At 45.1% G+C, this 24357-nt stretch overlaps 2 protein-coding genes across 2 annotated transcripts in view; one reads left to right on the plus strand and one right to left on the minus strand.

The window, feature by feature from the left end:
• The window catches only part of LOC128894980 (L-lactate dehydrogenase-like), a 206235-nt gene that overhangs the window by 82099 nt on the left and 99779 nt on the right, over positions 1-24357 (minus strand). The window lies entirely within an intron of this gene.
• LOC128894979 (uncharacterized) overlaps positions 22023-24357 on the plus strand; it is a 102045-nt gene continuing 99710 nt past the window's right edge. The window contains exon 1 of the mRNA XM_054157134.1: positions 22023-22438. Within this exon, the coding sequence (XP_054013109.1) occupies positions 22406-22438 (33 nt within the window). The 5' untranslated portion in view covers positions 22023-22405. The remainder of the gene's footprint in view (positions 22439-24357) is intronic.

A 24357-nucleotide genomic window follows, 5' to 3' on the forward strand; every position in this document is an offset into this window, starting at 1 on the left:
TGGTTCCTGTCGTGCAGCTGCGCACGCAACGCCCTTCGACAAAAACGTGGCCGTCGTCTAAAACCGAGTCCTGTCGACAGCGGTGGAAGAAGTCGCGCATCAAGCGCCACGAAATACTCATTCGAACGAGGCGAGGACAGCGCGACGATTACGTCCTCGCAAGCCAAGGACGACGAAAGGAGTGGCCACCGAGGATACGACCACCACGCCCGTGCAAGGACGGCAATTAAGAAAATCATACGTAATACGTATCGACTCGCAATCGGTGCGCCAAAGATTGCCACCGAGTAAGATGCTTCAGTATGCGGACTCCGCGGGACTAATTATGTTTACCGTGGACGTTTTGCGTCGTCTACGAAGACTTGCTGCTGAGTCCATGTGTGGATGCGAAAAATAGAAAAAGGTTAATGAGATTCCTCTTTAGAGGAATCTCCTGATCGTGTAATCTCGGATCATTTTAACCGGGTTCGAGTATGGGTATCTGTGTATCTTGCTTTGAACGAAGAACGATTCTTTTGTTCCTAGAAGCTTTTCTAGCCAAATCGATTTCTTCCAGGACCTGCTTCGATTCTTACAGAATGAGATTTTCTATCAAACGCGTCGCCATCTACTCAAAATATGTTATTTTAGTGTAAAGATTGCTTCCTCAGACGTTTAATTTTATCATACCTAATCACCAAGGGTTAAGGCCATTTCCTGGCCAGATCGTTTACCTATCCAATCGAAAAGCAATAAGAATTCAAAAATCAATTCGAAAAATGAGAACCAAGGTAAATTAAATCTGGACATGTGACTGTCGCATCTTCGCGGATTCAGCTCGCAATAGAAAAGTGAGCGACGAATTATGGCTGGACGGAAGATCATAAGCGCGCGATGACGAGCATTCCCCGGAGATACAGGGGCTGATTCACGGCCGACGACGAAGAAGAGTTTTTCGTCGGTCAGCATCGAAGCAGGTGATTCCTCGGCCTAATTGAAGGGCGCCCAGTGTGCTACGGTAACGTGTAATTATCGGGTAGAACGAGCTCGAGAATGTGGCAGCCCGAGCGAGAATAGAGACATTATTCCACTGGTATCTTCCCCTTCTTATCCCTTCTGTTTCTTCGGGGCGAATAGGAGGCGGTGATACCGGATCGCTTGCTCCACTTTGCCGTTCCTTTCTAGTTTCTTTCACGGGTCTCGAGTCGCATTGGCTTTGCCACCGGCTTTCCGCCTGACCGATTCATCGGGAACGATCGTTGCCGGTGTTAAATCGTGCTTTCTCGTTCTTAAACGCGCGCCATTGCGTAACCACGCCGAAAGGAATCTGTTGGAAGGAAGACAGAATCGCGTGCTTTTAGTCCTACCCTATTCGAAGCTTCGTTTTCGATTGCAAATGCAAACTCGAAGAAAACAAGGGGTTATTTTAACAGAGAAACGAGAAGAATTTGTGGAGAAGGTGGGTGAAAGTAAAATACTTACGATGGAAGGGGTAATAATAGTTTCAGAAAGCGATTATTCGAGCTGAATGGTTCAATTACTAAACAATACTTCATTTCGCAAGCAATAAGATTGTAGCCATTACCGACCGACCTCCAAACATCCCGGGGCACGGACCTGATAGGTAGCCTTACCGACGAGTCCATCAGCAGGTCAGGAATCAAACTTATCCATAACTATGCAATAGGAAATATTAGTAATATTTTCTTCTCTAACGCTATTCTGTCGTAGTTATAAAATGGACACCTCAAAAATTTCTTAGCACAACCTCTATCGAAATCTGGCAATCACTACAAGTACCACATTTCACATGGAACATTCCGATGGTACGAATGGCTGTAGGTATAGCGTACTGTTTCGAATACTTGGATTCAATTATTCGAGTTGAAAGGCACGCCGGCTGAAAAATTGATGGTTTCATGAGCAGCGAGGATACGGAATCGATGAAAGAGGGTACCTGGCAATCTCGTATAATACAAGGCCGACGGTGTTCACCGATTAAAAGCACCTAGTGATTCGTGGAGACGCAAATGGCTCCAGATACGGACGGAGATAAGATCGGCAATCGTGGGCGAGAGCAAGTCCTCGAGAAAGAGAAGTGAGAACACGCAAGGAACGTGTCTTTATTCCCCTCGCGGTTTGTTTCGTCGAAACGGACGAATTCATTTTTGCACGGACGGGAACATTCCTCGTTCTTGGAAGAAACGCTTTCGAGGTGCAAAAACTACCTCGCATCGCCTGATCATTTTACGTACAACAGCCACCACTTTCGAGGATGTTTAACCTTTTGAACTCGGAGAATATTTCTCCATTTAAATCTTGAATTTTGTAAGGTACTCCGTCCACCGCGAATTCTGTTAATTTCCACTTCGTTATACGTTATTTAAGATATTACGGTACTTTATTCTATTTTACTTTGTTTATGAAAGTTATTTTTTCAACGTCTGAGGAAGGTAAAACGCAATTTAAAATGTTATTCAAGAGTAACGTACTTATGAAATATTTAGAGATATTTAGGAAATATTCAAAGATTGATTCACTTGATTATTCAAATTATTCCCAACTCAGTGGCATCATCGCCAGTGGAGAGGTTTAATAGTACGTTAGACAAACAAGTATCAACGAACCACGTTCTCGAGTTCTTTCAGTGTGCATTTCGCTTAAAGTCCCTCGAACGAGCTCGTTTTTTCGTGAACCGAAACAATCTCCTCTTTCCTGGAATGAATGCATCCGAGGAATTAAAACTACCTCGCGTGCCTCCGTAAAAATGTTTGAAACTTTCCTGCTAAATGCTTGATGCGATCAACGCAAATGTCTCTATCCTTCTCGGCGAAGAAAGCAGCGTAAGAGAAACAATGATTCCTTTCTTTTCATTTCTCAATAAGCTGCAAGTACAGTCGATCGAACGCAATTATAATTTTCAGGTCTAAATTCAAAACGATATACAAGTCAATTCTCAATTAATTAACAAATATTCTTTAACAAATATTGATTCGTAACTTGTGTCTAAAAATTATATTCTATTTCGCGGAGGGAATCAACGAACTTTAAAATGATTACTTCGAGATTCTCTTTCGATGAAGACATTCGTCTCCTGTGACCAAACCTATTCTCATCGCCAAGGGAGATATCTGGGGTGATCACGATTAACGGACCACCTTGTCTGTTCTCACTATTTCAGTGTAGAACGCCTTCCTGGAAGAAATGCTTGCGACACGCAAAAACCCCTTCTTGTTTTTGCAAGCACTAACGATTCCGAACGTTTCTGCAGAGAACAAGTATTTAAAAAATTCCCAACGCTTTTACATTTACTACTACGGTGCAAAACGAGTATAACAACGTGGAATTCCTAACACGAATCGAACAGTCATCAAAATATTAAATACACGATATACGATAAATGCAATTAATTTTTAAACAGTCGATGCACTAATTTCACATTGTTTGACTACTGATTGTTCTTGTACGATATACTTTTATGAATTTTTATAGGTTTTCCAGAAAATCTGAAGGAACGTCGATAGATCGAACGAAGTTAACAAATTCGTCGATTTTATCCGCAAGCTGCTGCTCGAAACAAAAATCCTGCCCATCTCCGACGTCGGTGTGCGGCTAGCTTAAAACTCTCGAGCGCCCGCGATCATCGCGGCGCGATGCCCTTTTTACGTTCCACTCGCGAGCTGTCCGCTCCGGAGGAATCTCCCCATCTCTAAAGGCCGTCACGCGACGAAAACGAGGACCGAGACCAATTAACCCATCACTGCCGCTAATTGCTCCGACACGGAGTAAATAGGCGCTCTGTGTAACCAGACTTCAATATGCAGACTATTTATTCCATCAGTGGAGTTAAGTAGATACTCCGAACGGATACTCTGGCGTGTCGTCGTCCCCCTTAGTTTGCACGCTATTACTGAATGTGGATAAATACGTTTCTGCTTCTCCTTTGTTGTCTGGTTGATCTTTTAATTTCTCAATTATATCGGAGATTGGCAAAATTATTAATTCGAACAATATTTGCAACGTTTATTGCATTGTATTTATAAAAAATTCAATTTGTATTTATAAAATTCAATTTGTGTTTATAACAAAAGTGTGAGTGAATCAACAGGTTATATTTTGCTTACTCTATTTCGATTTAAACTGAAATTCCTATAAAAAAAATATGTTCTCTTTCAAACAGCCTCAAACCTGAAAGTCATAGCGACGATATGAAACTATCACCTTACGTTTTCATTTTCCTTTGAAATAAATCTTTCACAATCTATCAAATCTCTGTAATCTAAAACTTTCCGCTGCCTCCGGATCAAAATCGCTCGTATTCTGAACAAATTTGTGATTTTTAGCGCGCTCTTAGCGGGTATGAAACCCGAGTAGTGGCAACGCAACGCGATCTATTCCAAACGAGACACCCAGTTAGATAGATCAAACCACACGTTCGCCGCAGCGCTAACAAATCGGTGTTGCATTGGTTATGTCAAACGTGGCGCGTGGTCGAGCACTGAAAGCCGCAACAGAAACGAGAAAGTAAACACCGGTCCCCGGGGTACACAACGATCGTTCCCTGGTACGCGTTAAACACCCGTGGCTGAACGACTGCCAGGTCTGTTGATCCCTTCCAAGCGCGAGACAGTCGCGGACGAACATACAGTCACGGACTATTGCCGTAACAGCGACGGTTCTTCGTGCTGCAGTCCCCGAGTGGAACGCACCGTTGAAGATAGAGCCATTACGTCGCTGGGATAACTTTCCACCTGCGCCACATAACTCGTCCAGGTAAACACCTGTAGCTGGAACGCCACGGATTCGTCAGGCCGGAAATCTCGACGTAGATAGAGGACGATGTATCTCTTCGTCATCGAACAGATATTATCTTCCACATGGAGCGGTGGATGTACAGACAATGGCAATTTGAAGCTGAGGGAGTATTATAATGACGCCCTAGGGCGAGAAAACGTGTCTCATCTTGCTTATTTGTTTTTATTTTAAGTGCATGGAGCTCTCTTTCTCCCATATTGCACTGCTAATGCAACTTAGCTAATTATTTCTCATATTTTTCCATTACTTTATTTTACGCCACAGGGCATTTTTCTATACCTTATATTTCTTACATCGAATTCCGTAACAAGTTGCGTTGCCTACTGGCCCACCTATAGCTCGGGTACCTCGAGATCGCTAAGCCCGTGCTGTAGCTACAGACGAACATAGCTAAAACCCCTGGGGGAGTTATTTCATTGAACTATCCTACTAAGTGCAGCTGTTCTACTATCCTAGCACATTATGTTCAGTCTTGTTCTTTACCCTGTGCTCTAAGAAGTAAATAACTATTGCCAAGAATGAAAATAAACCCAATGGTGTATATAATAGAATACGATATTTTAAAATATCCACGTTCTAAAAGAAACCAACAATATTTTAACGAGAGATATAAGAAGTTTCGTAAAATGATGTTAGAAATATTAACGATCTTACACCATGACCTAACACTCCAAACATGGCATTGGGTCTAGCTGATCGTGCGAGGTTCCGGTCGCGGACCTTGCCAGCGGCTCGACGAAATTCGAGAGCGTAAATCATCGAAATGCTCGCATAATCTCGTGCCACGGGTTCGACGGTTTCGGCAACGAGAGAGAAACTTTTCTGACGGCTCAACGAGAAGAAAAACCACCGAACGAATCGGCCCTTATCTTCCCGGGAATTTATGGCTGCCGAAGGCCCTTATCGTATCGTCGTCTCGCGCAATTTTGCTGTCACGATACGTGCGGGTTAAGTTTTAAGACTCGTAATTACACCTATAAAGCACGCGTGTCAGAGGGATCGGAGCACCGCAACCCGACGCGCTTTTGCGTAGCGAAACGCCGGGGTAACCGTTACAGCACGTTCGACCAATAAACGTCAACGGTCCCGCAGGTGCGCGGGATTTCGGCGTGTCCTCCGCGAATTCTTAACCGTGAGATACTGCTTCGTCACCGTTGCAACAAAGTGCTCGATCGTCCCGATTTGGAAACAAATAAACGCAGCGTCGATCGCTCGAAAGTCGCTTTCGTGTTTCTTTAATTAAACCGAATTGTTACGGGGAGAACTGGTTGGACACCTTCAGAATTTTTACCGCGGAATTTGGAAAATTTTTATTAAATAAAATTGGAATCTGCGTTGTAGAACGGAGCGTTCGTTTTTGACAGTTGTTTTTTTGTCACGCGTTTTTTCTCCATTCGTTTCTGTACGACTCATCCAATAAATTTTTATTACAACAACCTTTATTCGACGTTACATTGTTTTCTTCGTTGTTTCCAGGATCCCAGAAGCCTGGTTCGCCAGAAACAGTTACGTCCACGCTCGCAGGGACGATTACGCCGGCATTTCCGATTAGCTACGTGTTCCAGCATCGCGTTGCCAATACTCTATCGTTCCTTTTCGAATTATCATTACCATCTAATAGCCGTTTTCCCGTATCCTGCGTCGATACCGTGGAATTACGTTCCGCTCTTTGGCCTTTCTATTCACGGTGCTCGTGCACGTTGACTGCCGGTCGGCGCCATCCCCGACCGAGGTCGGCGATAATGCAACGATTCACGGCCGCCTCGTCCTCCTTGGGGAGGTCGTCGCGTCACGACAACCGAGTAATCGGGATGAAGTCATTAGGCGAGCAGCAGCTAGCATTCCGCGACGACTTAGCCGGATACACGGATAACTGTGCGTGCGGTTGCGGTTAACGTGCCTCCACGACGGTCTTTCCGATGGAGAAGGATGAAAACGGTGACCGACATTCACGCGAACACGTTGGGAATTATCAACCAATGAAATAATAACGATGCAAGCTCGGACTCGATAGAATCATAAAATCGTGTTTTGAATGTAGCATAGAAAAAACAAAGAGTAAGGGAGGCTGAAATTAAAAGCACGTGCGGAAAACAAACGGTTTGTACAAGATTAATATTGCTAGATTAATTTAATTTTTAAAAGTGTTCAAGCCATGTGGGCCTACTCATTTTTTCCTACAATATTTTGCTCTACAATTTTTAAAATATCCTTGGTGAAACTATCTTACTATTTCTCTTTACCAAACGTATTTACATACCTATTCTTGTATCATAAAAAAATATCCCGTTCTCTGGTAAGATCCAATGATCCTATAAAACGAAACGTCAACTGGCACCGAGTTCACTGGACCGAGAACAACGAAAACGACGGTAGAAATTGCGACGATAATAAGGCAAGCACACGCACGGTCATCGACCGAATCGTGCACGCGTTTCCGAATGTCATTGAAGCCGACAGGAAGAAGGCAATCCCCGATGAAACGACGTTAATAAACGAAGTACCGTCGAAAGCCTATTTCCAGGAATGGCGAAGATAATAAAGCAATTCCGACATACGAATCGTCTGAATCGCGTACCACAGGAATTCAAGGTTTTAGCCCACGTCGGAGGTCCTTTTCCGAAGGTAGCAGTTACGGATATTCTGTGATGGATTTCAGATGTCGGTTTAACACGCCACGTTGGATGTTAAGTGATCTTAAAGTAGATAGGGGCTTAATGCGATAGGAGGCTAATGTAAATTACTTCATTTGTCAGAAACCACGCTGATGCACGCGGTTGCTACACAATTACCATTCGGTAATCGCGTGAATAGACCACTTGAGAAGTTCAATTAGTTTTTGTAACGAAACCACGTATTGTATTTACGGAAACGATCTCAAATGTCGTTTTTATAAATCATGATTGTGAAGACCTCTTAGCTTACGTCACTTGGCCATTTGTAAGGTTGAATTTTACCCTTTGCACTCGAGATCTTTCTTTCTCGAGTGCAAAGGGTTAATATTGTATGCAGGTGCAAATAATACCACATACTTCTATACTAATATTAGAAAAGCTATTATTTCGACACTGTCTACTTTAAAATTGTCTACAATCACTGAACAATGTGAACCTATATCTGAAACCCATCGTAAGATAAATGTAATATAATTATTACCTCCCGAAGAATTTTGACACCGCATTAAAACTGCACTTACTATATAAAACAAAATTCGCACAAACCTTCGTTAAAAGTGTGCACCGAGTTCTTCATTTATTACAGGAATTAAGCTTACGACTTTACAAGAACTTCTTGTATCGAGATTAAATAAAGTTGGTCTCATAAAATGGCACACTGTGATCCGGAGTGGACGAAGGTAAGTTCTCGGTGTCGCGACGTGGGACAGGTTTCATTAGAACGTTTTAACGAAGCTTACTGAATCGGACCGCCGCATCATCAGTCTCGTTACGAGCCTCCGAGGCTCCTGTTCGCCTCTCTCTTCCTCCATCTCTCCTCGTCTCCTTTCTACTCTCGCAAGCACGCCGCGGTAATAATAATTACGCTAGGAATCAGGATTTTTCGCCGTGTAAAACCGGTCCGCGAGTCGTTGCGAGTTTATTGGCGGCTCTCGAACGATAAAAAAAGAAAAAAAAACAAAGGAAGCGTCATTGGTAGCGCTGCTAACAAAACTGACAAATAACGTTGCGCGCGGATACGAGGTTCTCGTTGGATTAACGGACACGGTCCATGGAAAAGTTCGATCGTTTTGTTGGATCGCGGATGATGGGTCCTGTTGCGTGGCATTCGCGATTCTTCGTCGATCGATGGGACTTCCTAGGGACGCGGCGGATTATTTGAGTGACGTCTGTTTGAGACGTGGATGAAAGGCGTCGTCTACGGAGGACAAGGCGTTGTAGGAGCGCGCAAGTCATTCGTGGCTTTGAATAGCGATTCTAACACTTCGCAGATTGCGATTACTTTGCTAAGGGGTCGTGACTGAGGAAAGAATTTATTGGGGATGATCTATCATTGTCCTTTGTCCTGGGAATGTAAACGGTGAACCGTTTGGAGTACGAGACTCCGAAGGAGCCTTTTCGGTAGCTTCGTAATATATGTTTCACCTAAACTCTCCTCGTTTCCTTCAAGAAGAGAAGAAACTACACATAAATATGCAGAATGAGAAAACACAAAAATAGTCGGAGAACCTTGATCGAATCATTGTTCACACTGTACCACCCTGTTGGCCACTCCCACGTTATCGTTTTATCGTAAACGGACACAATTCATCACGACCCGACGCTAAACAGAGTATCATACGTGCGATTCGATCTCCAGCAACAGTCGAACGTTTCACACGCGATAAAGTTCTCGGGAGCTCTGTATCTGATACCGAAATTCCTTGCGACTAATCTCGACGCTAAATAAACTGGTCATCGAAAACGCCACTGTCGCTCCGAGCCAGCAGCTCGGGGAAGTGGTGGGGGCAGGTCTGCGACACTTAGAGAAAAATCGTGACGTTTCGATAGAATTCGCCGCGTCGAAAGTGCCGCGCGAACGAGCACGAGTATCATCGCCGACGGATCGAGATGGGCAAAACATGGAAGGGAGAGGAAAAGAGCGCAGGAAGAGAAGAAAAGGGCACAAAAAGGATGATAGAACGCGTAGCCCCGTAACCGAGAACAGTGCAAGAAAGGAAGGGAGGCCACCCTGCTCGAGGATTACCATAAACACTCGACGGTCGTGCATGCGCGTTAGCGCTGCGCTAGCAAATACACGTGTAAATCCCGTGTTTCAGCTCTTATTCCGCCTCCTCCGCCTCCACGACGTTCCCCTCCTACGTACTAGGCCTGGTTCCCTTCGATCCCCTTCGACCGCCTCCTTCCTGCCCTTTCCATCGTCCTCGATCGGCCGAGCCTCCTCGTGGTGCTCGTGCCGCTGCACGAACGAATCGGCAAAAAGAAGCCCCGGTGTATCGCGGTCGCGTGACTTTCATGCTCGCCGAGCCGTCTTTGTCTGTCTCTCTTCTGGGCCCAACGCGGGCCCCTAGCGTCGTCGGATGTGGGCCAGTGCCGTATTACGACCTAGGGCCACTTTTCGACGCCGTCTGGCAACCGGAACGTCGCTCCCACTTTCCGACACTTTCGTTTAGCCTGATTTCGAATACAACGAGTGGATCCGCCATCGATCGATGCTTTAGTTTTGGGCCGTAAAAGGGCCTTGTGTTGGTACAGTAATTCAAGTGGTTTAGTACTCAGAAGCATAGGAGATAAATTTGTTGGTTTACGAAGGGCCCTTGAAATCTTTTCGGGGGTGGATATGCCATCGATCTAAAGAAGATTCATCCGATGGGTCCTAAATGTGCACGAGGCCCTGTATTCTATAGCTCAGAATGATAAAAGAAACATTTTCATCTCTAGCAAGTGAATCAAATTGTGTCATGCAAAGTTAACGAGGAAAGTTAGTCGAGAATTTGTTCTGGAGGGTACTTCTGTTCAATCGGTCCACACGATCACTGAGCCACAGATGAGCTAACGACGAAGACAACAAAATAAACTTCTACTAACCAGGATTTCGTTACACACCCCTTACTCGAGTCTACGGTTTTACCCCAGCCTCAGAATCCCTTAATCGGTCGCTCTACCTTACAAATCCAACCAAGAAATTCGATAAACGTTCAAACCACTCCTCCGCATAGCTGCGAGGGAACGTATCGAGCGCACCTCGGCTGCATCGATTCCAAGCGGATCGCGATCACAGCCATCCGGGGGAAAAATTGCGAAAGCCTGAGATGCGATTCGCGGAAAAATCGGCGCGATCGTTCCGTCCATTGGATTCAAAACAGAGGCATCGCCGCCATATATTTCCCCGGGAAAGCATTGTCGGGCTCGAAACGGGAATACAAAAGAGCACGATGAAAGATAGCCAGCGGGTCCCGCGAACAGGTAAAACGCCATTACGCGTATGCTCGTGAACGGGACATTAAGGCCGCACGAAATGAATGTCTCTGCACCGCGCGGCGTTCGATCCACGGGCATATAAATAACCAGCGGTGAGTACGTACGCTCGGTTTTCTCGTTAAAGAAGCATAGTTACGCTACTGTATCGCCGCGCGCCGCGGTAGGTTTCCTAGATCTGGAACAAACGATCGGCGGGGGGAATCGCGCGCAAGCCTTTCCTTCTTGCGGACACGATATCTGTTTCTTCTCGGGGCAACGATATCTGTTTCACGGAATTCCACGACCGCGCGAGCAACCGAGCCCCGATCGTATCGTAGAGAGCGAAACAAAGCGAGAGCCAGGCCGCAAGATCGACGCAATTAGGGGCCACCGCGGCCACACACCGTCGCCGATTTGTCCATTCGGTGGTTTAATGGTTGTAATTAACACTCGGGGCCCAGCGGCGCAATTTATCGCCTCGTCGATAGGAGAGCGCCGCGGCTACGTTGCGCTATTGCGGTACGATTCTCGCGTTACATGGTAACGTAAGTTGTTCCACATCCGGTCGATTATTGCGGGGAGGTCCGATAACTGAACGAGGTAACGCGAACGGGGTCCAGGTATCGTTTTGAAAAGTAGAAGGAATTCGTTGAACATTGTAGCACCCCTGTAACACATTACTCGAAGAAAAAATGAATATCAAGCTGAATAGAAGGCAATCTCAGAGGTTACTCGACTTCGAAATTAGCGCGGGCCTTCGAATAACGCGTGTTTTATATATTATACACGATTCCAAGTCCCATGTAAAATATTTTTGGCCATAGTAAACAGGAAGGTAGGAAGTCCGAACAAAGTCCCACGAGTTTTACTCGTGATTGTTGTTTATGGATCAAATTCCTTACCACGAGTCTCGTTCGTGGTTGTACGCTAAAGGGTTAATCGAAAAAGTGTCTTTAAGCTTTGTTATTTATCTCATCGAGATAGAAATAGGTACAAATGAACGTCGATGGGTTTAGTGTTAATCAAATATATCTGAAAGCCTCATTCACAAAAACTAAATCTCACCCTTAATCTTGAAAATAAATTCACCCCTTCTCGATTGCTCCACCGCGAATGAATCACCCTGTAGGGTAAGGCGTGGGCGTGAATCTGTGAGTAGACAGATTTTCACCTTGGCAGAGCGCGATCTTATCTCCTATTTCTCTTATCCGCCGCTCGATCCTTTGTACCACCATAGTCGCGAGCTCGTGACGCACCAATTAAAGCCAATGGCCTCCCTACAGCCGAGACCTTCGGCCACGCGTCCTCGCGGGTTAAAAGCGTCGACGATAAAGTATCGTGAACATTACCGTGTATCGATGACTTATTGCTGGACGAGGAGCAACGTATAGTTACGCGAGGTTGTAATCATTCGTACACATGTTATAATTACCGTTGCACGACCGATTAATCATACATGGACGCCAGACAGGGCTGCGTTACTTTGTTTGCAACCCGGTGCGCGTCACGCGTAAGCCAATTCGAGTGATGATTTCGTGGATCCAAAAAGGCAGCCACGACTCCTCTTACACGACGCGTACCATCTTCCCTTCGAGTAATAACGGTAACTCCGAGTAACGACGTGTGTAGCGTCGTAAATATTCCCCCACCCCCGATTATACATTCTTTTGATCGTACAGTTACACATCGACACCGCCCTTATCGTGACCTTATCGTAAGATTATCCCACGCGTTCGATCAGGATTGCAATATTTATCGAGGGCTGGTATTTTAAGTAGGTCTAGGCTAGGAGTTGCTGAAACTTTTTATTAAAAGGCCCTCTGTCCATCCTGTCATTTTGGCTATTTTACTGTTCGTAGAAATAATGCTTCGTTACGAATAATTGGTTCGTTTAAAAAATATTTTGTTCAATTTTAAAGAATTTAATTTAATAAAATATCAAACGTACGACGGAGTCTATGTTGATATTTTAATTTAGCTTTTTATACTACCCCAAGAATATAAATACGAAAATCATGAAACCCCCGTAATCCTGTTCCCAGTCCAACTATAGTTTTCCAATAGTAATAAGGACATTCTTGGATTCGCATTTTGCATAAGGAAACGCGTTCGAGTTCTGACTGGTTGTCCTGGAGTGTGTCGCAGTTGGTTCCATCGTGTCCCGCGCAAACACCGTACTCGCCATTGATTGCCTAACCCGTTACGATTGTTGTTAAAGCTTCCCCCTTGTATTCAATTATTCCTTTACCTCGACACCAGCGGCCAGTTTTAAGTTACCGCGGATTACCGGTTGAGTAATACAGTTATTGGACACCATCGTTGCTTGTTCGCGGGCAAGGTGAAGTTCAAGTACGCGGCAACCATTCCAATAAGACTTATCGGGCTATCAAACTGCCCGTGCCTTTCGATACAGCGATCCTCCACGCCCACGTGATCGCTGTTTAACGTAGAAGCAACTTCCAGGTGCTTGGAAACTCTAAACTGCGGGCGGATTGATAAACGCGGCTAATGGAGCGAGAAGATAACATGGTGCAATAGATGGCTATTAAATTGAAGGCGTGTGCTAGGTGTGGTCGAAGTGAACCATCGAACTGTACGAGTTGTAAATTAGAATAAAATGTAAACTAGTATGGCAAATTAGCATAGCAGTAATCTGTGCGAGTTGGAACGAAAATAAAGTGAAAACTAGACGCCTACATGTAGGTGGTATGCTACTAGGTTATAAGCTGTAAATATATTAAATTAATATTATATAATATTTTTATTAATAAAAAATAATTAAAGTCTTTTCCTGTTCAGTTTCACCGACGAATCGAGAATTATTTTGACCCTAAACCCCTGGTTAACAGTATTTACCATTTTACTTATATGCACATTTAAAAGAATTTACTCGTGAATAATAAAATCTATTTTATAAACGTATGTCAGAAAAGATATGTTGAAATAAAGTGTGAACAAAGCTACGATCGTAATAATTATGTACCACTCTAACCTGACGGCATGCATAAAACAAATGACCGGCCTATATGCGAATGATGTTTTTACAGAAGTTTCTTTAACCGAATTTTAAAATGTCACCGAAAAAAAAGTGGTTTTTTTTTTTGTCACTTTAGAAATACACGTGCGATATCTTTTCACGGTTATTAAGCACGTCAGGTGTCCAGGACGAAGCATAAAATTTATTTTATTACGCACGCGTATCGACTCGTTACGTGTCGATCGCCAACTGGTTTCCGACTTCCTCGTTTCCCCTCGAATCGATCGTGACTCGCCGGTATCGACGTACTTTCTTTTCGCGTCGAAGTTGCCCAGCAATTTGAACTTTGTCGTCCCTCTGGTCGTTTGAAAATCCATTTTGAACCGAACGCCCACGCAAATTTCTCACCGAGCGATACTCACGCCCGAAGCCAAACGAAATTCAAATCGAGACCGTTTAAGTCACGATAACGTCGAGGCGATTTTTTTGTCGCGACGGAGAACGGTCTACGTCGTAAATTACTTTTACATATTAATCCAGGCTCGACAACAAAATTTACGAGATACCCGCGAATGTTACGTAACCGGGAGATAACAAATCAAACTTTCCCTTTGAGTAGATTCTATCTCGTGACTCTTCGATCGAAACATAAGAGTCATGGTTTACTTCTAAGATTCTTTGTTGGTTATTATATCGCATAGTCAAGCTCAAAAGGCACTATTAATATACATCGACAAAGACTGTTACGTCGCGATCGTTCAAACTAATTTCCTGTAATAACAGGAAGAACTTGAAGAGTATACAATATTTTTCATAAGAAAATAAATTAAAACAAACACTATATAAACGGTGTAATATCCACTAATTGTACGACAGCCACTGCCTAATGTATATATTTTAATTTATTGAGTTGTTTAGCAGGCGTCGTAAAACTATCGCGCCTATCAGATCAAAAAATATATCGATTTCGCTAATAGCATACAAAGTATCGTATTCCTCTGAAAATGCCAAGCGAGTGGCGTCAAATACTCGCACAACCGGCCGACTTGCATAGCGTTAATAGCCTCACCACTATCATTAAACGTGTCCAGCAACAAATATCCAAGATTTATCTCTTATAAATTGGGTGTTTCTATGTCAGTAGCAAGGCACAATTACAATTCCATGCACTCGCAGCCGATGATTAATAACTCTGGAAAAACGCGGAGTCACGGCTGTCTTATTGTTCTTGCACAAATTAATTAACTGCCATGTTGGGCGCCGTGACACTTTACGATGCATTAAGCTCTATACACCAATTAGAAACCTGAAACTTTCCTTATTATTCCGCGTCGAACACCATCGCGGACTGTTAGGTGAATGTAATGCCATCAACCGGTTATGCATTGACGCCGACAAGTTTTATGAGAGCACGGATCTGTTCCAGCGAGTCTTAAATTTTACGTTATTAATACCATTTGCCCTAAATAGGTTACAACGTGTCGCAATGTCTCGTTGCTGGTATCCGATTTTTGTTAAAAAATATAGACAAGGGATGAAATACTCAGAGTTTCCTCTCAAATTTTTCGAAAATTCGAAATTCGAGATCGATATGCATGTTTCGAGATTTTTCGAGATCAAGATCGAGATCGTAGAAATTCTCGTCTCGTCTCGTGTCGCGCGCATCACTACGAACAATGGCTGATGATTTCTCAATCGTCCTGGCACGTAATCGATTAATGTCCTTCCCCTCGAAAGCGTCCTATCGGAGTATCGTTCGTTTAAAGGTGCGCCGAAGCATTCGACCGAGCTAATTGAATGCGAATCGATGGAACACAACGTGTGGGATTCGCGTATAATTAACGATGATCGCGGGGATCGATTCGAGCCGTACCTATAAGTTGCTGGATTATTTAACGGTACAGAGAGGCGTAGGAATCGCTCGTTAACCGGCAACCGCTACGATTTTCCGTATCGAGAACTTTTCAACGGCCATTTATCGGATTAAACTGCATCGTGGCCCGTTTTACGCCTCGTCGACTTCTCATTATCGCGGCTGTTACTCGTACAACGCTAAAGGAGACAATAGCCCGTTGGCGATCATCACCTGCGCCACGAATTACTCTACAAGCTGTTTCGTTGATTGAAATTATCCGGGCAATCTGTTGACGTTAGTGTGGGAATTTTTCAGGAACAAATTGCGCCATTCGAGACGGCGTTTAGCGTCGTAGATTTAATAATAATAACCGATGGTGCGGTTTCAGGGGTTTTACTCATTATTATATATTTTAGAGATACGAGTATTTTACTCTTTTTATCCAAAATACATTTCCATGTATACAGGGTGTTCGGTAACTGGTGGTACGAACGCGATAAAAACAAACTTAAACTGCGATGATAATCATCGAGTCAACGATCTATAGTTCGTTATAACGAGACGTGATCAAGTGCACCCGTACCCGGGGAAAATTCAAAGTCGTTTTTCTCGAGAACAAAGCCAATATTTATTTTTTCACGTAGAATCATCCCAGTTACCGAACACCCTGTACACACCCTTGTAATTAATCCCAGCGAATCGACTTCGCTCGCGAAAGCATCGCTTGGCCGATAGAAATCTGATAACGAATCTCCGTGAATGCAATAGCAAAATAAAAGAAGAAATAACGTTTTCCCAGGGTCATTCAAGCCACATATTTCTCAGCAACGAGCCACATGGCGCCTGCTCGTACGCGGCATTCCCTCCCTTGCCGGTGTGCTCGTCGTGTAACGCGCGCCGCCAATGAGCGCAACACGACGTAGACGGAACGCCACCCTCGCGCAACCTGCGCAATTCTGACGTTACCGTCCCATGTGCATCGCGTACTGCGCACGGACTCTCACCTGTGCCATCTCGACCACCGCACACACGCGTGCACTCCGCCGTGAATCGCGCATTCCCGCTGGAAGTGCACGCGTTGCAGTCGCGCACCGATCCTCTCCGGCACTCTATCCTTCCCTCTTCGTCGGTCCTTCGCGTGCATCGCGAGTTCTTCCCCGTTCGAGTACCGTCGACGCTCTTTCCTCTTACCGTCGGGGTTGGAGGAGGAGGCTGGTGTACGTGCGTACATAAGCAAACCTGTTGTTACCGCTCCTCCTCGCCATTATCTCTCTCACGCATCGGCGCCGATTTTTATAGGCGAGGTGATTCACGAGGCAAGTTCATCAAGTCTCCTCCCTTACCTTCCGTGGGCACACAGCGCGCGCGCGCGCGCGCTTTCACGGGGGATTACAGAGGACGAGTTTCCTATTTGTATCCTCGTTTCCTGCACCGCTCTGAACCGAGACTCCCGGGCAACAGGAGGGAGGGAGGGAGGGAAGGGAAACGATTCCTCGCGATTGTTACGCCGGAAGAGGCGTTGATACGACGCTTCGGATCGCGAGGAGGCTCGTTGCTGGAAATCGTTCCGATCCCCTTTTTTTCCGAGGAAGCTGTGCTTAGGAACGAAGGTAACGAGGGGGTTCGTTTGGTTCGTTTGTTTTAGAGTTCTTTTCGAGATCGATCGATTGTTAACCCTTTGCACTTGAACTCTTTACTGGAGCTTTGTCAGGATCGGTGAGGAATACTTGGATAACTGAATGTATCGATAAAAGTGTATGTTCGTTCCCAAGGAACACGTTTTTAATAACCTGGCCGTACAGTAACACATAGAGTATTTTTGAAAAAAAAAACAGCGAGACTATAAAACGAGAAATTCAATTACGGATTGCAAAACGTTCCCCTACATATTTATCGTTAATATATTCCTTTTTTTTTATACCGATCAGCACCGTGCGAAGAATGCGACGCGTTGCGAAGCCGCGTGAAAATTATGACGCGTGGACCCCGATACATGATTAAGAAATGTCGTAGGTTTTCCCAAGGTTTCTTTTTTCTGCCCTCGCCTACCGTTTAACCAATGATGAATAATTTAATGAGATATAAATCGCGCCGTTCTTAACTCCCCGGACCGCCACTTAGCTAATTATTCACGAATGCGTAATTAATCATCGACGGCATAGTTAAAACTTTCCTAGAATTTTACGGCATAATAACGCGGCTATAAAATTACAGATCTCGTTAAGCCCTGGTTAAGTACCTTCCCGTGTATCATGAGGCCTGACAAACCAGCTCGCCCTGTCGTTACCTGGCGCGTTCGCTTTTAGATCCAGCCACGCGTTCGAGAATTCCTGCGTAATCGCTTCGAAACATACTCCATTGTGGATGGAACGCCATTCAAGCTTGCGTGGGCAAAAATTGCAAACGCTATAGCATGCGAAATGTACTCGAAAGGTGGTCGCGAAATTAATAGGAAATTAAACTTTCCTTATTAAATAAGTAATGGAATCTAAGATCGTATAAATACTCGACCGATACTTTTAATCTTTATTTGATTTATTTATGAAAATAATACGCGTTGCTCTGGGTACGTTATCGTTGCAATCAAATTCAAATTCAAATTTGTCATTGAAATCGCTACAAATCGATCGGTTCAGTCTACGATGTCTCGGAAATTAATAAAAGAAACGAATTTCGAGATCGATGGCGAATAACAAAATCGAAGCGGAGGACGAAATCAAAAAACGCGAGTCGAAACAGAGGGAAGGGAGAATGGGAGCCAAGGACACGTAAAAGCGAGAGACGGTGAGCAGAAAGGGAGCCGAAGCGCGAGTGGGAGGACGACCGAGATACGGTATCGTTATCGTTACACTTAAATCTAATACGGATGAAATTCCAAGGCAGCGAGGTTACAAATGGACACCAGCACGAGGACGTCCGCGGCTTCCTGCTCGGGCGTTCCGATCAACGGCGACGATCAGCTGTTACGCGGCCCACCCACACACCCACGTGCACACCTGAACACACCAGGACTGGTCTCGCGCTCGTGCACCAGGTATACGATCCCGTTCGGAAGCGTTCGCGACCAGTCCACTCGAATCGAGACACTTTTTTACGCTACGATTATTACACTGGAACGTTGCGCTCCTGATAACGTTCACGCGCGAAATTCCGTTCCGAAAACAGAGAACGACCTGCTCGTGATCCAGGACGGGGAAACCCCCGAGGTTAGGCAGGGAAAATTCTCGAGAATTAAGAGAGATATAAATATAGACGGATTTACTTTGCTTTCATCGCGGCTAGAAAGGCGGTGCCGGTCTAAAGTGGATTCCGCCCATAATATGACAATATGTATGCCGAGAGGACGGCGTAATACAGTTCACCTAAATCACCTTTGTAATACGGACAGGGGTGGCTGAAACCAGAACTGGGATTATAAAGACAATGACCTCGAAAGTCGGCTACGGGCCGGCACGATAATTCAAAAGGACATCTAATTCATACGAGAAACTCGTTTTTATTCCAAGCTACGGGGGAAGAAGTCATCCAGCGGCTAGAGAAAAAAGAACGGCTGCTGGACGAGGAATAAATTACCACGTTTCACAACTTCCGCCGCCATGGAGTCGAAAACGTCTCTCTTACCACCGCTATCCGGCACGGCGTATCTAAAAAGGCCATAGTCGAGGTCACCCCTATGCTGCCGCGAGAAAGGCGTCTCTTAACGACGAATCAAGAGGAATCTAAGCAAACGAAAACCCGCATCTTCCACTCCAGACCTCCGTAATGCGGATCGAGATCGAACATTCGAGGGAGTTGGCCTCCGACGCTACGCCATGATGTTGAGAGCTAAGTCGTCGACGGAATTACCGATCGAAACGTAACCTCCATTCGTATACGTATAAATAGTAAGTACACATACTTTCAGTTGTGTCCTCGTGGTTAGATAAACAACGATCACTTTTTACAAATACCTACGTAGGTTGGAAACCGAATATATATTTCCTTGACACACCTGTTGATCATGATGATTTACGAAAGGCTTAAGATTAGTCACGTGTGACGCGCAGAAATTACGATGTAGCGGAGAACGGCCTGTTGTAACCCATTGTTTAGAAGGAAAGGCATAACTTACGGACAAGATGAATAACGACATCTATGACAGTCCATGCGATAAAATGAATATTAAAGTAGGTGACAACAACCTACAATCAACTTCATTATCAATTCAATTTATTGCTACTTTGCCAACGTTTTTACGCGATATAGAAAAATGACAAATTTTTGGAAATTACACACTTTCGTAATTATTGACACGAATGCATTGAAATGCAATAGTCATTATAATGACACGTTAACGCTAAACCCACCGAGGTTTCATTCGTACGTATTTCTACTGTGATCGAACAAATGACTAGTTTTGAAGACACTTTTTTCAATTGAATGCAAAGACATTTCACGTGGTACTAAATCGAATAACGATCATTTGACCGGTAGTGGAAGGTTCAGTGTTAACATCCAGACAACTAGAGATAACGCTAAAAAAATTGTTTATTCTTATGCTTGACCTTGTTAATTATCACATCAACTACTAAAATACCAATGATCTCCAATTCTACGTTCCCTATTACCCTATCGAAACTGTTGGAAATAGAGTATTTAGGCTGTTTTATCGATCCATGTTCCGTTCTGTGCGTGACTCTCGAGTCGGACGGTTGTTTGTTATGCAACGTTACTTCGTGGTATTTCAAGCGATTTTTTCCTCCCATTTCCGTACAATTCATCAAATAAACTATTATTACAACAGAAACGAGTCGCGTTTACCTCGCACCGTGGCCCTCGGAGAGCGCAGAGAGCACAGAAGCGAGCGGAGGTCCACGGCTGCAGCGGCGGCTCGTCGCATAATTCACGCTCTTGAAACCGGTGCCGCGCGATTCGATCGCGCGCCGTATTCGGCGGAGCGTCCACGACCGAGGCGCGAGATAGCGAGCTGAAAGAATAAGGGCGCCGCGAGCCCTCCGGTAGCGTTGGCGAACATACGCCGGGCAAAACCAAAACGATGACGTAGAGGAGGGGGGGTCCGGTGGTCTGGGCGTTCTTTAAGATGGCCGATCTCTTCGCGGCGCGGAATCAATATTGTTGGATTGCCTCGATAACGCCTCGTAAATATAATAAAGCCCTCGGAACCCTCTTTCCCTTGCGTTCGACTCGGTCGTGAGTCCCTGGCGCGGGGCCTCGCTGCCTAACAGAGATAATGGTCGAAGCCCTGGGCACCCGGTAGGCCCCCGGTGGAAGGGGTTCGCTATGGAAGAAGGGCCCCAACCCCCTCTACTCGCTCTCCGTCTCGCTCTAACTCTCCCTTCTCTGTCTGAGCGCAACACGTCGCGGCCCGAGCCGGCGGCCACCGCAACAACCGAGTCAGTGAGATTCAGCCCGAGCCGGCGAACGGTTGGCTCTCGGCGAGTCTTTTACACGTCGCGTAGCACTCGAATCGCCGGCTGTGTTCTACGAACTCTTCCAACGAGCGTGTGTGGTCCCGCGCCTCCGCCACCGGGCAAGGTTCTCCGGAAACGCGATAAAAACGGAGCCACTCCGATCGTTCGAACCGTTCGGCGACACTACAGGGATCGATAGGTGTTTCGGAGGTTTCGGTGATTCCGGGGGATGTGGAGTGCTTGAAGGGATCGGTGGACAGTGATCGACGCTGTGGATTCGATTATCAGCGGACAGCGGCGGAAGATCGCTCGGGGAGCAGTCGAGCGAGCAGCGAGCACGCGGAGACTTCGACGACCGGTACGAGGATGTCGCGCTCCGGGGACCACCCTGACTGTCGTTGTCGTCACCGTGTACCGGTGACGACCATCCTCGCGGCGATCTTGCGCTGAGATCGCGACCCCCGCGCCAGCTTCGTACCGCGTCGATGGACGACCGTCTCGATTTTCGAATGCAAACAGATTTTCTCCGAGAATACTGAGCAATTTTGCCGGGAATCGGTGAAACGTGAACGAGCAGTGTGTGTGAAATCGGTAGGAATATTTTGTTCGGTGCATCGCGTGCTATACAATGGAACTGATTATCGAACTTGAACAACGATTTTCGTGAATTTCGACCTGGAGGTTCGAGTGAGCTTGTCCTAGTGGAAATCGGTAAGAGTGGCTCCATTTTGGAGCACGAAGAACTTTCCTGTATTTTGTGTTATCGATCCAAGAGCACCAGCTCTGTTGCAAATCGGAGTAACGTGGACGCGCGAAGCGTTTGAAATCGGTACTATTATTGTCATATAGGATCATGCGATATTTGATGGACTACTCTGTTTTGGATGGACTGTCTCTATTTTGGAGCACCAACAAATTTTCTGCGTCTCAAGCTACGAATCTTCAGAATATGAACACGAAACATTAAAAATTGGTTCTAGTGTCGTCGTCGCCCAATTGATTTCGGAGCACCAGCTTCTCAGCGTTTCGAGGTACCGATTCAAGAGTACTAGAAGCGTGTTTGGTATCGTTATCGTGTATTTTGTTGCGCGATTGTGCAGTATCGAGTGAACGAAAGGAAATCGTGGTATCGCTGTGGTGAGAGTTGCGGTTGCAGGAAACGATCCGACAGGAAAAGTGTCGCGACAGAGATTTTTCCTAGACAGGACGAGGAGCAATCGGGATTCAGGCTCGCGACAACCGTGCTCGGTTCGATGTGATCGTCCGTCAGACGATGATCCCGGGAATGACAGCGAGTCGATCGACGTTAGGCGAACGCAGGGACGCGTGATTACATAGGAGAACGAGGAAGTAACGATCGTCGAGAAGTGCGATCCGGGCGATAGTAACGCGCGTGTGCACGTATGCTACGCTTCGCACGACACCCGTGGGAAGCTGTAAGAATCACGGATTAATGCACGCAGGAAATCACAGCATGGAGGACATAGTGAGTACATCTTTGTTTTCGTTGAATATATCGGTAACGTGCTGCGAAACTCGTCCAGTACTTTTAATTACGCGATAGGGAATATAAAAGCACTGTTAACGAGTGAAACAATCGCTGTTTCTCCATGATGTAACACTGAACAATGCTCGTTTTTATGAGTGATAAACTGGATATATAATACAAAACTCGACTGAATGGATTATTTCCCTTCTTTTACAGTTCTAGCAACATGAGGCCGAGCATTGTCGCGGAAAAAGATCACTTTTCGGTGATTTGATGCAATCGATGGTCGTTCTTCTATCAAATTATCGTGTAAACGCTTCAGTTGTTGGCACTAACGTTCGGCGGTGACTGTTTCATGTGGTTTTAACAACTCATAAAATACGACGGCTCTCACTGTCTAAAGTATTCGCAGTAAAATCTACGTATACATAAACAACCGCTTTCAATGCAACCTCCTAATATTTAACTATTTCTGCCTCTGAAATTCTGTGAAAAATCTGCGTTTTCATTTGAAGGCTTCTACGTAGTACGATTAAGTTATTTGGTTAATCAAATTTAATTTAGTTCTTGGAAGCCTGATTTTCTTAAAAAAAAAATTATATTGAATCAATTTAGTTTAAAATAATGTAGCGTGAAATAACTGATAAACTCGTTTCTTTTTTTGAATTTTGACTTAGACCGTTTTCACAATTATGGGCTCATATGTCGTTTCTGAAATAACCATGGATATAAACTTTCTTCGTCGATCGATTGCGAGTATGAACCAAACAATTGCATACCAGGATGCCTCGAGGATTTCGAAACGAATGCCATAGAACAATTACAGCCGCCCATTGGTATGGAATACATCATAAATGAATAATCATAGAACACTCTTACGCAAGACATTGTATGCAAGAAAGCAATGGGAAACCTAATGACAAACCTAAGATATCTGAAACACGTGAAAAAAAGAAAAATCGACTTATCCGAGGGCTTAGAGCTAAATACCTCTTTAACAGAATAATAGAATTTTTATTCTCAATTAGTTCCAAGCTACAAGATCTGGTTTATTCGCTCGGTCGAAGATCTATTCGTCTTCCCCCTTCTACATTCTGGTCGGAAAATCGGACTTGATCCTCTCGATCCTCAGATCATTACCTCGAATCATACTTCGCTACTCCAGATCCCTTTTGAACCACTCTATTCTTCCTCTTTCATCGTTGTTCGAGAAATCGGATTTCACCCTTTGGAATAGTGAAGCATTCGCTGAATGGAATCAACCCTCCACCACCTGATTCGGACCACTTATGGCTGCAAGCTTGGTACCGTCGAAATACTCGTCGACGTTCGTCGCGACTGCTTTATTTGAGAAAGATGTCTATCATCGTCGCGAATGGGATAACCGAGAAGCCCGCGAATCTCTCTATTCGATCATCGACCGACGCTTTTACTTGAAAGGGCAGAGTATCATTAGAGTAACGAGATTCTCGTAATTCCTGGAACACGAATCGTCTTCGATCATTCAAGTACAATTATCGATTACGGTTGACAGCTGCCAATACAATCAGCGCGTTTAATCGCGGTACGCGGACGTCGTCTTTCAACGACCAGTTGCCCCACCGAAATTCTTGCATAATATCACGAGTCTTCTACATACAAACGACAGTTTAAAACAGAATTCTCAACGCGTCGCGATGATACTCCTCGGAGAAATGCAAAAGGTCGAGTATCTGCAATCAAACGGCCGCTTCTGCGGCGGATCGCGGTCCTCCGCTTGCTAGGCTTGTAACGATGTTTGTTTTCAAATAATTGCACCTCTCGTTTCAATTCGTGCCACCGGCTTGGCTATGCGCGTGCACAGTTTTCGCTCGCAATTACGAACCGTGTTATAACAGTGTTCGGCGATCGTACATCAGTTCGGTAGAACCCGTGAT

The sequence above is a fragment of the Hylaeus anthracinus genome, unplaced genomic scaffold (assembly GCF_026225885.1).
Source record: "Hylaeus anthracinus isolate JK02 unplaced genomic scaffold, UHH_iyHylAnth1.0_haploid 4, whole genome shotgun sequence".
Lineage (NCBI taxonomy): Eukaryota > Metazoa > Arthropoda > Insecta > Hymenoptera > Colletidae > Hylaeus > Hylaeus anthracinus.